We start from the raw sequence: 17,877 nt of genomic DNA on the forward strand, positions 1-17,877 counted from the left end.
TTAGGTCTAATCCCAGGGACATCCCAGCTAATACGGGACAGTTGGCAACCCTAATTGTGCACCATGTGCACTTCTTGGTTTACGGTGTTAGCATGCTAACACAAAGCAGAGCTTCAGGCTCAAGGGAATGTCATTATTTTTGCAGGTAGCCTAAGTATGAGACAAACTGAAATGATGACCTGAAGATATCTCTAAATAAAAGTCAGCTTATCACCAAAGTTTTAAAATCCATCTTGAAGCAAACATAAATGTCTGAATCTAATTTCATAGCAATACATCCACTGGCTGTTGAGTTATTTAAATCAAAACCCCACATGTCAACTTCATTGTGGACTAGAGCAAAGGTCAGGGAATCACCAAAGTCAATAGGATTCAATCTCCGGGGATCATGAATGACAGCGCACCAATTTTTTTGGCAATCCATCAAATAGTTCTTGCGATATTTAACTGTGGACCGAAAGAGGAGGACTGACATTGATTACTATGCCTAGAGCCTCACAGAGAAGTTGTAACATCAGACCTCGGAGCAGCGGTGGTAATCAGGTGGTAACCCTGTTTACTGTCTCTGATATAACACAACATCTGTGTATTGAATTCTTAGATTTAAAACTCAAAATCCAGGTATTATGACACTATGTACAGTCAAAGCCTGATGTTTTCATATCATTCCCAGTTTATAAATGTTTTTAACCAGTGGTCCTCACTCTTCTCAATCAGCAGCCCTCAACAAGACACAGCGCAGAGTCAGGAGTCCCCTTCGTGCCGGCTGGAGTAATCATTCAGGTTATGTGTCACTGCCTTTCACAGGCTACAGTCCCCCAGGGCTTTACCACTTGTACCGAGCAATAAGCTAATTGATTGAAACATTCATCATCCACAGCCGTGTTCTCGTATGAAAGGTTCCCCCAAGGACGACAAAGTCCTAGACTTTAGAAGAATGGTGAAACATACTAATAGAAGTGCCAAGAGATGAAAGGTAGGGAAAAAAAGGACAGGAAAACATCAGCGTCAAACAGCATGTATACGCCGATTCAACAGGAAATTAAGTTGAGATTGTGGTTGATAATCTTTGGGCTCCATGCTTGGGCTTGGTTATGTGATGATTCATCAAGCTTCACCATGATTGGCACAAGTTAGATCTGCAGTGGATAGTTAATCAAAGAAAATACAATTTTGCTCTTGGCTTAATACATGCACCCACTGGTCTGCAGTCAGAGTTTATAAGAAAATTGATTGCTATATATTGCCCTTGACAGCAGCGTTGACGTACTCTGGTTCATTTTCTCCATTGCATCCAGTCCCTGTAATTTGATGCTGCAAAAATAACCGATTTACAACAATATGGATATGCTATATTCTGTTTTATAGCATTTTATCAAGTCATTTTTTCTATTTTTATAACCAGAAAGTTGTATTTATTTATTTAGTTAAATTCTGCAGCTAAAGTAAGATCATTTGTAAGATTCTTTCAACTTGTTTGCAATACATAATTAACTATCTATCTATCTATCTAGGATGAGGAAAGATTTGAGGAAAACTGTTAACAACACATTTTAAAATAGCATAGGTTTCTGACACTGTTGGGTTATTGTATTTTTCTTGTCAACAGTCCGAGCCTCATTTTGTTTGCCTTCCTCTGCTTGCCTGGTGATCAGTCATCCATAGCATCTGCCTCCATCTGAGTTTGGGCTGTCTGCATGCTTGGCTGGGCAAACAGCAGCTTGAGAGGCAGGATGTGAGGGGAGGCCAGGGAGCCGGCTGGCTGGAGCGACTGCATTTTGTCAAATTCAATTGCCGGGATGGTGGCACTTAAAACGCTGCTAAGGAGCAGGAGAACGACAGTGGATGTGTGTTGAAAGGTATTCATGGATCTTGGATAAATCTTGTCAGTGTTGTGCATGCAAAACAGAATGCGGCGTCTACATGTGAGTGAAGGTGCGGTGTTGCTGCAAATGCTGTTATAAAGAGCATCCGAGAGTGGAATGGAAATCAATGAAACTCTTAAGTAAACACCACCAACCAAACCAACTGTTTTGTTTCTAATAAAACAAAGAATGTTCTGCTAACATGGATCTATAGCAGCTTGAAATTATAGTTTTTTTAAAATTTAAATTGCCCCAAATAAAAACATAACATTTAAACAACAAATTGCTGTACACGAAGAGGGAATACCAGTATTAGAAAAAAATACAGCAATAACACAAAATGAATCCTTATTTGAGAATACGGGGCTTCCCTCCCAATGCCTTTTTATTTTTTTTTATCACATTACCACACACACGCAGGCCTACAAGACTTGATTACACTGCAGTCATGCTTTCTATTCATAGCTGGAGAGACATCAGCCTCCCACATCACCTCTGATATACCTGGCTGTGCACTTTAGGGCTGGTAAGATAGGTTGTTAGCTGTAACAGATAGAAGGTGCTTTGCTGTAGGCCTAATTCCTATTTGCACAGCCACTGTATGAGGGAGTCCCGTGGAATGCATGAATTACAATACAAACTCTGCGATACACATTCACATGAGATAACGAGGTGGTTAAAATCACTGCTGCTTAAATTTGCTTCCAAATACAGTATATTCCTTCCTCTGTACCTCTCCCTACCTCTCCCAGATACGACGATAATGAACACTCCCGTGTGATGATCAAGCTGTCATGCAAGACAAGAGACATCCTGCAAAATGCCATGACCAAAACAGAGTTCATCATTCAGCTGTAAGCAAGTGTACTTCTTACAAACTCCTGCATTGTAAGCACACAGGGATCATTATTTTGCAAACCCAGCTAAAATCTATACCCGTAACAATGTATTTCTCTACTTGTAGTCTCCCTTTGCACACACACACACACACTACGTCAAATATCTCAAGCATTGACTGTCCACGGAGAGGTGGAAGTACTCAAACAAAGAGGGTGATTAATTATTCAAAGAGGCTCACTGCAAACCATTACATCGCATGCATTATGAAGCAGTCTGATGTACAGCACCTCTTCAAAATCTATCACTCTTAACGATAAGACTGAACCAGCATGGAAGAAGCATCGGGCCGCATCGACCAGAAGGCCAGCTGCTAGCTAGACAGCAGTACTCAGTGAATGAAAGGTTGCTACTAAAGTGGGCAGAAGGTAATGACTTGTGATCAAACAATTGGCATATATCATGTCCTTATTGGTTGCTGGGCTAACTGCTGGCGTCTTGGCTTTTCTCACTTGTTTATGAAAAATATATAGTGTTGGGAATACATGACTACATGTATATGAAAGGGACTGCCCTTAGTGAGAAACGCACAGAGAAAGCGTTTTAGCATCTATTAGCTAAATGTGTGGATCACGGACCGCAACATTACTGTCGTGATACACTCTCACAGCGTCAGTAGCAGCAGGCATCTGTTAACAACTAAGAAGCACCTGCCCAGCACCAAACAGCAGATAAACAAAGTGAGCGAATATCTGGTGATCATAGCAGAACATTTAGCAGCTACAGAGCAAGATATTTCTTTCAGGAGATGGTAAAGACCAAAAACAGAGCTAAAAGAGACTGAATGTTGGACTTACGTTCACCCCCGGTGGACACAAGCAAACTCTAAATGAATGACAAATGTAGCGCTGTTAAAAGACAGCCTTTAGTGTTTATATAAGTGGCAGTGGGTTGTACCAGTATCATTAAAGAAGAATCAGATCACCATCCATTCATCACGAGAAGCACAGGTTTAGTGCTTTTCCATTTAGTGCCTCTTGGAGATGTGACTGAATGTGTGTACGTTACAGTGCAAATCAATCCGCATGTTCGGCACACTCACCTCCATAGTGGTCAGGTTGCATCGATGGGTCCCAGCGAACCAGTCGTCTGTGGAGCACTGGTCAATATCAACATCCTGTAGATTAATGTCAACGCGCACCACGCCCCTGCAAGACAGGAGGACAACATTAACTCAGCTGTAGAAGAATTAACAATGCCAATGCAATGGCAGGGATTTTTACAGGCTGTATCTGCCAAGATTAGCAGAAAATAATATTATTATAGACATTACAGATCCAAAGTCTTGTTTTGAGTACTGGTACTAGGATCCAAACCAACCACCCCCACCCCCAGATTCTTCATGTTAGAAATGCATCCTGGGCAAATGACCACAATCTTATTCATTTATTATATTACGTATAAACTTGTCTTGTGTTTATGCATATGATTATGTAATTCATATATATAAACGTCCATAAATCCGCTTAAGATTCATTCAATCAAAAAAGATGTTCCTTATAACTTCAGAACTTGTCTGAGACCATCATGTTTTTAAGTTTTCTTCAGTATCATAGTAATCCAGCGATGGTTGTCTGTACAATAATGGATACAGTGTAAATAGCAACTGCTAATAACTATTAAAAAATGCATACTTTTGTAACCTCAGTTACTGTACACATTATATTTTTGGGTTACTTAACTTTATTATACTAATTTATGTTGCTTATAAAATGGTACATTATACTGTGGTCAGATTTATGTTTCAGTAGGAGTAATTCCACAATATTAACTGGACTTGCAGAATTAACTTTATTATTACCAACAGTAAGTATTTCATTATCTTTTGTAGCACTTAACTATTATTTATATGTGTAACATTCACGTTGCTATATCATCCCCCTTTGGCTCAGAGCAGACTAATTTAGGTTCCTACCTGCTGTTGTTTCCAGGGGACAGGGAAGTGTGTTACAGGAAGACAGGCGAGAGAGTAATGTGCTACGACATGTCATGCCATCTTGGTATTGAATTACGGAAGATTATTCAAGAAGATATTGTAGCCACTTATTACCCACGGCCCCGAAGTTCAGGAGAATTAGAATAAACACTTTAAATGGTGCTAATGTGTCAAAGTGTAAACAAATATAGACTAAAAAAGGGGCTCAAGTTTGAGCCCACAGCTATGAGGACAGGAATTTTGCTGGGCAGTGAAACTTGGAAAACTCCTTTTCGAAAACTATTCATTTACACAAATGTACACAAAATGATTGATTTTTTTTTCCAAACACACATAAGAGTCTGTAAGTTAAATTCAAATAAGAATATGGATTTCTGAGTATCTGTAAAAAAAAAAAGAAATGTTTCCACATCTTAATCATCTCTCCTCCTGAGAGATAGAAACTGCAGACAGAACACTTCATAAAGCACAACACTCAACAAAGTGGCTTGAAAAAGTCTTTGGTCCATTTCGGCCAGCTGAGAAAGGCAGGAACTTCTAACAGGTTGCTGAGGATTTACACCTATTTAGCCAGGGACAGGGGTCGCAAATTAGCAAGAAACCCTATATGTGTCACATCTGTCCCAAGTTATTGTAACCTGTTACAATGTGTTTCTTCTGCATTGTCCCTGACAAATAGACAATAAATGAATGAAATTCTTTTTTGAAGAGAAGTATTGTGTAAAATCAATGCCAATATAATTTTAAATGCACAAACTATGTGTCACAAATGTATATTACAATTTGTTAACATGATCTACAAATAGATTTAAAATCCACAAGCAAAATCTTCACGATCCACAAATAGAAATCGGTGACTCAGAATCTAAATGAATGCAAAATGATTTGTCCGCACATTTTATTTGAAGAATGCATTTGGAGGAATTGTAATTTGTAAGACAATGAAACAGTAGTAGCCAAAATACTGAAAACAAATGCAAAACATTCAACAAATAAAATGTGACTCTCATGCACAGACAAATCATTTTGCATTTATTAAAATCCTGGTTTTCAAGTACAAGTCACTGATTTATTTTTGTTTAACGTGAAGAGTTTGTGGATTTTTAATCTATTTGTAGATCACGTTTTATGTTTACAAACTGTAACATATTTATGATTCAGTCTGTGTATTTACAATGACATTGACATCGATTTACCCCCATAGAGGTAAGCCTCTTTTATAGAGGTAAGAGTCTTTTCACTGGTGTACCATGTCTTTTCTACCTGACAGCTGCAGCACTCAGGGCAAACCAGTATGTATGTGTTACAAGGCTTGTGTGTGTATACAGTACATGGCTTCTTTATTCTGTTTGTTTAAACCAAGACAATACATTTAATACATGTGCAGTACAAGAACCCATGAACTCTTTCTTACTGACCTCAGCCCACCTACAGTCATTGCCTCCTGGCAGACTTAAAAAATTGAGCATAGCCCGAGGCTAAGTGTTATCAGAAAATCTAGACTGACTTTAAACTTTGTGGAAGACATGCTCCAGAGTTATTGCTCATGAGTGTCATGACACCCAGATAATGTGCACCAATGAAAAAAGACATTTCTCTGATCCAGCTTTCAGCATGTACACATTTCTTGACACAGTACGCCCGCACGTACACATGTACGCCATTTACATAAAGAACAACTGACACAAAGGATCAGCGTGAATAAAATACAACACTCTCCTCCAAAGCCAGCTACTGAATCAGTGCTGTAATCTGTTTAATCGGGCAAAACCTGGAGCAGCCTCACTGACAATAAATCAGTGAGTGACTTTGTAATAACCTTTAACTCCTGTGATGCTTGTTAGAGCATTGACAGTCACATGGGTTTTATTTTGTTAAAGGATTAACAGATATCAGAGGGAAAGGCAGAGTTCAGTCATTAACTTTAGTCTTCCAATTTCTAGGATTTGTGTCTCAAAAGTACTGGAAGAGACTTGTTTAGATTTGTAGCCTGGGCTGTAGAAAGGATAAATGTCCCTTGTGTTTCAGGGTTGATTTCCCCTTTAGACTGTGTAAGTTTATACCAGGCTAACAACACTTCAATTAAATGGTATAATTTGTGTTATAAATGCATTTTTGCCCCAGTGCTGCTTTGTTAAAGAACCCTTAGTGTCTCAGTAAGATATTAAATGTGAACCTTATTACCTGGTTCTTCATGTTTTATAAATGAACACCTCATTCTACTCATCTTGCCGTTTTCACAAATAAATAAGACGATTTTGCAAACTAAACAACTATACTCATGCTGTTCAGGGCCTACTATGGGAATGATACAGTCCTTTGGTTTTGTCTAATATCACTGAGTAGATCTGTACCAATCACTTGCACAATAATAATGTACTGTGTTATAGCTGCATCAAAGCAAACAGGACTCTAAAATATAAGACAAAAACATGCCATAATGTGAGGCATGGGAATGAAAAAGTTTTCGTAGAGCTATAAAGTCAAACATGTCATGATCTGCTTTCTAGTCACAATTCAAATTAACAACTACATATACAGCCAACACAACTAGTCCCCAAACTTGTTTCGATATTCCCCATAATTAGTACCAAATTAGGACATTGTGGACCCATAAAATAAAGCGCATGTGTGTTCACTTAAAGTTTGAAAAGAACAAATGGAGGCATTTAAAATACAGTAGAAAGTGGAAACAGCAAAGAAGTAGGTAGTTAGTGTAAGCAGCCACTACAACAAAAAAGACAAAGAAAAGAATGCCACTGGCAAGACCTTAAACTTCATCATTGCCAACACACCTTTTTAACAACACCACTGGATCAATTTACATAATTTATTTATACATTTTATCTAGAATATTCCATCTGTGAACTGGCACATGTAAATTCCAGGATTATCATATTCCACATATTAGAAAAAAGACAAACTGGGGTGTGCTGATATTAGCTGCGACGGCAGTAACACGCGGTAGCGCCGCTTTAATCTTGACAGGCTGCAGTGCTGTAGTCTCTATTCATTAGTCATTGTAACTTATACTGTGAAGTTAAGGGTCCCTCTGTACAGCAAGTTCCTTTTCTGCAACTACACACTCTCACACTCACACACACATACACGCTACGCCAACACATGCGCACTGATGCCCCCTACCTTGAGGATTAGGGTTACAATTCTGGATTTATTCACGCACTTTAAAAACATTTATTAAAAGCTTTTTTTCTTTTCTCATTTTTTTTTTTTTACAGCATTATATGTTGACATTTATATTGTAATAGGCAGTATATTAACTTATTGGGAGACAACTGGTATTTCTATGTAAAATCAGACGTTGAGCACACCCCATATCGCCAAAATGACATCGTTTCGCTGTTTGACTGAGACAGTCAAATCAGGCTCTGCTCATGGAAGCATCGAATATTCGACTATTCGGGGTCAACCCTAGTTTAGTTCTAACTTATTTTTCAAAAATCGAAGAGAATAACTACTAAAAACTTTTAAAAAACTTACTGTATATTTTTAGACGAATATGGCTTCTTTTACTGCCATGTTGAAAATTTTTCGTGAGCTACCGCAGGCACCCAGATTTATGGATAATATGATGTTGCCTTCAAAACTAACATTTAAAGCTTGTGCAGACTACATGACTTTCAGCGTTGGCCAATGGCCGTGCTGTTCACAACTTGTAGTCTTGTGACGGGAGTCTTGAAGTCGTTCACACTATGTGATTGATCGGTGAAAGGGGGTGACACTACATGAGCTGACAGTGGCTGTGTCACCCGACGCACACATTTTGTCAAGAAAGCACACCTTAAATGACGCGAACCTACACACAAAACAACTGCTGTTTGTTATTATAAACATAGCAATTATAAAGACAAAGAATATGGGTGAAAGAATGGATACTAGATATCTGGCAGACGTCGGCGATGTGTCGGGAAATGTGTCGGGGAGCCGTTTTGATGCGTCGTTGAGTAGTTCACACATAAAGGCTGGCGACCGCCAATCGACTGATTTACTCCTGATCACAGCCTGACAGTTGCCGAGCTCGCCGAGTGGCAAATCGTGCTAAAAAATCGTGTATGGTGAACTAGGCTTTACGGAGGCAGTTTGAAGGCATGTTATGAGACAGGAAAAGATAGTTTGATCCATTTCGAAGCAGCACTTGATGCCTTACTTTCCTGTTAGACACCTTCTGAGACAGCATTTTTCCCCGCTTCCAACACAGCCCTTCTGTCTATTGCTAAATTTTGAGAATACAGAAAGCGACACCTTAGTCAAACTATCTCTTTTGGAAACTGAAGAGCACACTAAACAGAAAGCAGCAGAGGATGTTGTGAGTGTTGCTTTATCACTTTTAGAAAGAAAGAGTTCAAGATTTTTGTAATTAAAAAAGAGAGGACAGAATGCACTGAAAACTGCGATAGTGACAAACTGTGAAAGTTCAAAAGCAGCTGGTACCAAATGATTGTTAAAACTCTCTACTGATCTATATTTGGCCTTTTTAACAGCAGACACTTTGACACGTCATTGCAGAAAAGGCACAGGTGTGATTAATAACAGGTCCTGTCTGTCAAAATTGTTTTACAAGACAGTAAATATTTTTCTAGTCGAAAGTTTAACCCGCTCCTTAATTAATGGGAAAGTTACATTAAAATCTTTTTTTACTGCAGCAAATGGGCATGTATATAATAATACACACAAAGGTTCTGACACACAAAATAACAAATAATAACACCTAAACTTAAACATGTGAAATTAATATGAAATAAACCAGTAAACTAGTTAAAGCAGTTACATTATAATGCCCTCCAACACCACCTGTCACACATTCAAGAGTGCAAAGATGTAGTTCTTCAGATGATGACACCATTGTTCAAATTCTACTCTCGAGAGATTGGGATTCTAATCTTTTAATTTGATAGTTTGCTTTAGTGATTTAGGGCCCTGGGGAAGTTGCCCATTTTGCCGTTTTTGTCCAATTGGTAATCAAGGCTTGAGTATTATTGCTTATTTAGCAGGTAAAACAGTTAAAACTTAAGGAAATCTTATATTCAATAATGTGGATCACAAATGCTAACCTGTATATGTATAAATGAGTTATCTATTGTAAGTTCTAAAGTTAATAGAAGATGTATTATATATAAAAACAAAAACAGTTGTTTTAAATATTGACAATGTTGAAAACATTTCAATACATATTAATATTTAAAACATGATGTAAAATGCTAACGTAGACATCAGTGAGAAGCAAATATTCTCTCTATCCATTTCGCTTTCACTTTCTTAGCCACATGCACACACACACACCACTGGGAGCTGGTTTACTATACCCAGCTCCCAGTGGACACCAGGCGAGTGCAGTGCTCTCTTTGCCTGTACTTCTGTTATTAATAACTGCTGCTCCGGTCCTGCCTAGGGGCAAACTGACCTCGCTGTTTTCCACTGCACTGCTGGTGGTTTTGCTGAGAAATTACGTCCGTTTCAATTCTCTGTTATGTAGTAAGGGTAGGAAAGAGTCCACTGTAACACACGTAGCAAGAACAGGACCATTAGTTAAGGATGTAGGATTCATCAAAATGTCTGTTTTCACTGGCAGCACAGGCTTTAACATTGCTTGGGTTTTGCTTGTGAAATTTAGAGTCTGTAAAATGAAAAAATAGCCTGTTTTTTTCCCCACAATCGCCTCCTCTTTTTTTCTTATGCTTCCAACTCTCCAGGCAGTCTTCAGCATCCCAGCCAAAGTGGACATATGGGGTATAAAATAGCTTGAGAAGAAATGCGTCTGAAACAGGGACGGCGATTGAAAATGTGTGCAGCGCAAAGACTGGGTCGTAATTTGAGAGGGGCAATGAGGAGCATCATGGTGGCCATCAAGGCCCTCGGACGTAAAGACAGGATTATCACAGAGAGCTAAGGAGATAGTGGTGCCCTAGTGCCCCAGGAAACAGATTGCACTCCACTTTCATTCTCCATTCTTTGTGGAGGCCAGGCCAGCAAAGAGAGGTGCATGCCACCAACGGTCTCTCTGACACACAAGTCAGACTGCGCTAATGTTAGCCCCGGCATTATGAAGTTGACTTTAGACATATCTGGGTAATTGCTTATCGGCTACAAAAGGATATTCACCAAAAACATTCTCGTGATGAAGGCCTCCGTGTGTCCTCTTTGTTACAAGTCAGTCTTTGATGTATTCATGAATGAATACTGAATGTCAGGCCTATACGCTTTTAGCTCTACGTCTCTATTCAGGCCCAGAGAATGGTCTCTCAGATTGATTTGCCCATTTAGCCACTCTGTTGAGAACAGGAGGCTGAATTTCATCATCGCACAGAAGAGGCCCCTTAAAGAGGAGAGATTCATGTGATTTTTGTCATAGCTAATTTTATAGTAAATCCATTACCTTGGCACAGAGATGTGGTAAAACAATGAAGTGCACTGAATGGATTAAGACTGATACCAGACGAAGCCTTGCATAATAATCTGTCCTGTAGCTAATAATTTTTAGTGCATTACATATGCAATATAATTTACATAAACACTTTTAAAATACCAACATTAGCCTGGTCAGCTACTGTAATTTAGTAGCTAACAATAGCTTTGTTCAGATTCAATTTTAGCCCATACTATAGTACTGTTTATTTTGCTGTTCGTAAGTCAACATACTGTATTTTACCATTTTTTTACTAATTCGAGTAGGCAATTTTCTCAGCTGCATCGTGGGTCAATAATGTACATCAACACCACAGTCCAAAATAATCAGATTAAGTATGCACATTTTAGGACTTTTTAAAGCTAGTATGAACATGGTATGTAAATAATGTCACTTATAATACATATATGTGAATTTAATGACAACTTAGGCAGATACATTCCAATACAATTCCATCTGCAAAGTTGTTTACTGGGTCATTTTTATGTGTATACTGTAAAAGTGTGTATATATATATATATATATATATATATATATATATACACATTTGCACAAGAATGAATCCGGTGATTTCTTCTGAAGCAAGAGAAACAAGCCCTGATGTCTCCAGTTACACTGGCTGTGTTCAGATAAACCAAAATAATATAACGGAGAAGTGAGCATGGAAGACCGGCACAAGCTTGAACATTATCCTTTAGCTTATCAGTGTAGCCAGAAGACTACTACGCCTAGATGAACTTGCATGCACATTGCTCCTGCACCGGTGTCTCCAAAGGAACACATTGCTGTCCTTTCAGAAGGGCACGGTTCGTGCATTATGTCATGGAACAATCACAATGCGAGAATCGCGCAGCCCTCCCAAGGAAAATGTCTCTTAAGTGATGGAAATGCATTAAGCTGACAGGACGAGCAGAAGCTAATGTGAGTATAGCCGCAGCTGGGCATGATGCTGCTTGTCTACCAGTGTTTCAATGGGACCTGGGTCATTGTATTGAGTTCTGTCACTGGTCATCAAAAAAGACGCAGCGCCCGTGGCAAAGCAGCTGTCACAGAAAGAGAATAAAGACTTCATTTTTTTTTGGCACTTCTGAACTCTTGTCATTAAAGGCACTCCTCTGAAGCCAAACACCAAGTCGGAAACTCATTCAAAAATATGAGCTGCTGACAAAGGAAACCTGACAGTTGTGAGGAGTTTGTTACATGATTGATGGTCTGACTGTAGATGGTGACAAGCTACATCACAAGTATTGTCTAATTCTGAATAAAAACTAATGCATTGCTTTTAATAAACAGCACTTGGTCCTTGGTACTTCCACCATTATCATCCTACAATGTCCTTAATATTGGTAACTCCATCTTACAAGTCATCAAAATCAATCAGTGTTTAGCTATTCAACATTATTCTGAAACAGGGTTTGCATCCACTTTACATGTTAAAATTGCATCCAGTTGTTTTCCCTTCTATATTTTACACTGAAATTAAAGAGCATCCAGTATTGCTGACAGCTGAAGGACAAGCTGAAACTGTTATGATCCTTCTGTGGAAATATTATAGCGAGATACACTAAATGAACAAAAGGACAAAGGGATAACTACATGATATTAGGTATAGCACGTTATGCCTATTCAATATCAAATGTCTTAAAGCTACAAAATGGCATTATTTACTTATGTGTTTGTCCTCCTTTATAACTGGAACATATGTATTATGCAAAATCCACTGTAATACATTTACATCGTGAAAGAAGTATTTAATATTTTGCACATTGAAGATCTATCACAATTCGGGAGATGACAGATGTTTAACCTTTAATTTGCCTGTATTTTGCGGACACCTTTTGTCCGCATACAAAACATTTCAAAACTTAAAAAAAAAGAACTAAATTCCTTTTCCACATCTTTGCAAAGTTTTCAGACTCAACAAACAAACTTTGGTCTCTCTACTTTTTAAGGTACCAAATCAGCAAAACTAACAATTTGCTAAACTCTGAAATGCTTCATTTTTTTTTCGTGCACAACTGATAAAAACGTGGGTGATATCAAACAAATGTTAACTATGAGGGCTGCTAACTTGAGTCAAATACTGTAGTTATCTAGAACATCACATAAATTGGTCAACGATTTAGCCTAGGCTACTAAAACAAACAACCATAATTGTAATAATTTATGCTAAAAATGGATGGAAACCTGGAAACTTACACATTTCTCACCTTGACACAGAGACAGCATTCTCACAATGTATTTTACAGTATTTCTAAACTATAAAATAATAAACACTAAAGTATTTTGATACAAAATATGAAGCCACTTTCATCAACCCTGTGACAAAAATTTTCAAGTATTTCATCTTTCCTAAATACTGTCCACCCCTGACCCCAGCACTATTTCTCTCACGCCAGATTACTAAAGAATAAACATAAAGTAATAATACAGATTTATAATATTTTGAAAGGCAACTGGATTACATCACCATAATAGTATCAAAATCACTGAGATTATTCCCATCATTAGCAGGATTATTAGGAATATAAAATCTCTTTACAGCAAGCCAGAAAGGCTTGTAGTTGGATTTTCTGTAACGTTGACATTTACTGGCTGAAGGCATCGTATTCACAGGCCGCCTTACTGAGCAGGAGTCCCAGTGACATCAGCAGTGGGAGATGAAGCACCTTGGGGATCTTTAACTCCTGCTTGGTTCAGGTTAGACTCTACAAGGTTAGGCTCATTTTCAGGTGCACTTATATCTCCAACATTCTTTATACATCTTTATAGCGTAGGAAAACTTACCCCACTAATTTTCCTTGTGAATGCAATTTTTCTTTTTTTAACTCCTGCTCTTTCATCTCAGTTTACCATCATATATTATCACTCTTAGCCGCGGGAATTGTGGGGTTTCCTACCTATTTGTTTCTGGATGGTGTCCATGGAAGCAGATGCTGCTGCTGGCTCCTCCTGGACCTTGAGGCCTCTCACTCCGATAGACGGCTGGGCGTCCCACAGCAGGCTATCCAGACTTTAACTGCTTGTACAGCAAAATGGGGCGCTAAGCCAAGCGTAAATGAAGACGACTCCGGAATCTAATTAGAAGCTGTTTGGCCTGCGGAGGAATATGCTGAAAAAAATATATTTCTTTACCGTTTTGGTTTTACTTTTTAGATAGTTTCAATTAGTTTGCCTTATCATAGCGCTGCTGCTGCCTGAGCTTCAGCCTCAAAGCAATTAAGGTCTGTGTTGTGAAAGGTGAGTTTGAAGTACAGTCCGTGTTCACCTAACACATACACCACCTCCTGCATCCCCTTTCTTCCACTTCTGCGTGCTTCCACTTTGTGTGCTTGTTCAGACTAGTTTTTGCATTTGTGCGGCTACATAGGAACGAGTGTGTGTCTGAAGTGAGAGTGATCTGCCAATTAGGATGGTACGTATCATCCTGAAGAATGTCTCAGCCTCTAACAATGGCATGCACACACACACACACACACACACACACACACACACTCACAGTCAGTCCTCTTTGTGTGGTCTAAGCTGCCTCCCCTGTGACTCGAGTGCAGCTGAAGAGACAGACGGGAAGAGAAGAGATGAAGTGTGAGAGGTGTGATTTCTTACACCTTCACAGAAACAACAGGTCAATCTATCACAAACACATGTCCATGCACTCCCGCTCTAACAAGTCACATTAGTTGTTTACCACCTGCATGTTTAACAAACAGGAGAAAAACAGCCTCGACTTTTTCTCCTCATATGCTAGATCCACAAACCTCAAACAATTCACCTTGCAGCATCATCACACCAAACAGGAAGTGACTGAAGCATTATAAGGCTGGAATGAAGATGGCCCAAGCAGGGTTGTTGTTCTACATCTTTCATCATTAATTCATTGTTGTATTGATTGTGTATTCATCTGGAGGGGAAACGGAGGAGAGCTGATGTCTGAGGCAGCTATATTATCCCCTCCTCTCCTGTTCCTTATCTGGCGTGAGTGCTGAGACAAAGGGAGGATGCAGGATGAGCCACCTGCTACTTTGATACGAGCATCTGAAAGATGGCTGTTGCAAACTGAGAGAGGGATGATGCATGGCAAAAAGGACAAACAACAAGGTGCGACGTATGTTTCTTGTGACCTGAAATATGCCTCTACTATCTCTGGTATCTGTTGAGATAACATTATGAAGAAGAGTGACTGACTGATTGACTGAGCATAGTTGAGGAATGTTTTTTGTGAGTGATATGGCAACACAACCGTATGGCAATCTACTAAGGTGAATGACCATAAAAAGAACAACTTGTTCTTTGTTGAGTATTAATGTGACAAAAATGTTATTGTCAGATGTGAAGGCAGCATTTTGGTCAGTAAAGGAATAGTTCAACATTTTGACATGTACACAGTCAGGAAATGGGCAGGTAACCTCACTGCAGATCCATCACACCCTGGACACAACCTGTTCCAACTTCTCCGCTCTGGTAGGCGCTATGCTGTATGCCTAAACAACCACAGGAACAGTTTTTTACCGACAGGGCGTCAATCTGACAAACAGTTAACTCCAGACACAGGCTGTGTCCGAAATCACCACTCATTCAATACACCCTACTCCCTATGAGGGAGAGTTGTATGTAGAGGACAATGTAGTGATGTTGGCTGCACTGTACTTTTCAAAATGCATTCTAGGATCCATTGAGTGGACTATATAATAATATATATAATATAATATATATATATAGTATAATAATTCTCACTATACATTCGGACAGCACTACAAAATGGCAAGCTCTCTATATAGTGAGTAGTGGGTGATTTCGGACACAGCACACAGTGTCAGGAACAATCCCTATGCAATAATCCTGTCACTGTAACATCTACTTTACCTGTAAACTATTTACTATTTATTTTTCATTGTTGAAATTCTGTTTCTTTCTTAAAACATAAATATCATTCAAAACACATCAATGCTTTATATATCATAGCCACCTACCTCATGTACATAAAAATACCTGCACAAATCTATTTATTCCAGCATCCTTTGCACTGTTGTCTTCCTGTCTACAAATGTTGTTGTTTTGCTTATGTTTATATATATGTAAGTCTGTACATAGTAGGCTAATCTATGTCTATGTTTTGTTGAGTTTGTTGTCGTTTTGTTTATGCTTATTCTGTGTATGTACGTTGAGAGCAATATAAAAACGGACTCAAATTCCTTGTATGTGTACATAAAAAAGCCATCAGACAGTTATCTTAGCTTAGCTTAAAGACTGCTTAGCTCAACTCAGTTTTAATCTGTATAAAAAACAAAGTAGCATATAAAAACGAAAATTTGTGGTTTTACGGGAAGTTATTATATTATTTTTTTGCCAGGAGCAGTGACTTTCTGGGGTGCAGCGCCACGCTACAGACAAGCGACTTGTTTTTGTAAGGAATAGTTCAGCATTTTGGGAAATACACTTTCTTGCCAAAAGTTAGATGAGAGGATTGATATAACTTTAATTTCTGTTCACTAAGTTTGTAGCTACAGCTAGCAACTTAGTTAGCTGAGCTTAGCATAAATACATGGTAACAGGGGGAAATGGCTAGTCTGGCTTTGTCTAAAAGATAACAAAACCCACCTGCAGCTGTAAAGCTCATTAATAAACTTGTTGTATCCTGTTTGTTAAACAAAAAAGCCAGACTAGATGTTTCCCCAAGCAGCAACCTCCGGGGCTGAAAAATGAATACAACGTGCCAAGGCTAAAAATTATGCATAACTTAGGGCGGGCTACTTTGAGTGACAGGTGGGTGCCATGACAGGTGGCCAGCTGCTAGGTGGCCTCCACCTGTTTTTGGATTAGCCAGAGTTATGCACGGCCAAGATGGCGATGCCCAGAGCCTTCCACACTAAGCTTCACTAAAAGTTCATGTTTTATACAGTCTATCATACACACGAGAAGGGTTTAAATTCTCATCCAACTCTTGTTGAACCGTTAAATACTTGCATTGGTCTTGAGAGGTCAGAGTCTTCCTTTTTCCATATCTTAGAAGTAATAGTTATACAATAGTTAATAGTTATACAACTCTCCTGCTCTCTTGCTCCTTGAAGCACAAAGTAGGATTGCTTATTTTAGTGCCACTGAACAGGCTCTTCTCCAGGGACATTAAACAATACCAAATGCCCACAAATGTCACACCTTTGATCTTATGGAGGAGGCCTCAAAACAGCTCCTTTGACCATGGGAGGAAAGTAAATCATACATTTGGCTTCACAAATAAATTGTAAACTGGAGTTCTGCTGTAAAATAAGATTTGACTCATCAGTTGAGTGTGCAGGCTAATTACCTATCAGATTGCTTCAGTAGGAGATAGAAACTCAGTGTGTGTGAAGCAGCTTTGAGAGGCTTTAGTCTGGGATAACACCAGGTAGCTGATAGCCTATTACAGTATAATCACTGCAGGTTTTACCTCATTTGCAATCTGCACCTGCCTGTGAGCGACTCAAGTGTATCAATAAAAGATTCATCGAAGGCGGTACACACACAAGTAGTGATCTTGATTAAATATTCATTGGGAAGATGCTGGTCAGGATCCTATGGAGCCTTAACACTCGACTATTCCAGTGCACATCAGGACTGGTGGCGTAAACATGGCACATTACACAAGCAGACTGCAGCAGAGGTGGCTTTAGGACATGGATTGTACAAAGTACCCAAACATCAGACATATTTCAGCATTTCTTCATCTGCTAATGCTGGCTGCTGTGCTCCCCCCCCCCCCCCCCCCCCCCCCCCCC

At 39.1% G+C, this 17,877-nt stretch overlaps 1 protein-coding gene across 1 annotated transcript in view; it reads right to left on the reverse strand.

Annotated features, from left to right (window-relative positions):
- Positions 1–17,877, reverse strand: part of gpr158a (G protein-coupled receptor 158a) — a 70,372-nt gene that overhangs the window by 51,040 nt on the left and 1,455 nt on the right. Inside the window, exon 2 of the mRNA XM_046054363.1 lies at positions 3,805–3,910. Within this exon, the coding sequence (XP_045910319.1) occupies positions 3,805–3,910 (106 nt within the window). The remainder of the gene's footprint in view (positions 1–3,804; positions 3,911–17,877) is intronic.

Source organism: Micropterus dolomieu, linkage group LG01 (assembly GCF_021292245.1).
Source record: "Micropterus dolomieu isolate WLL.071019.BEF.003 ecotype Adirondacks linkage group LG01, ASM2129224v1, whole genome shotgun sequence".
NCBI classification, from domain to species: Eukaryota; Metazoa; Chordata; class Actinopteri; order Centrarchiformes; family Centrarchidae; genus Micropterus; species Micropterus dolomieu.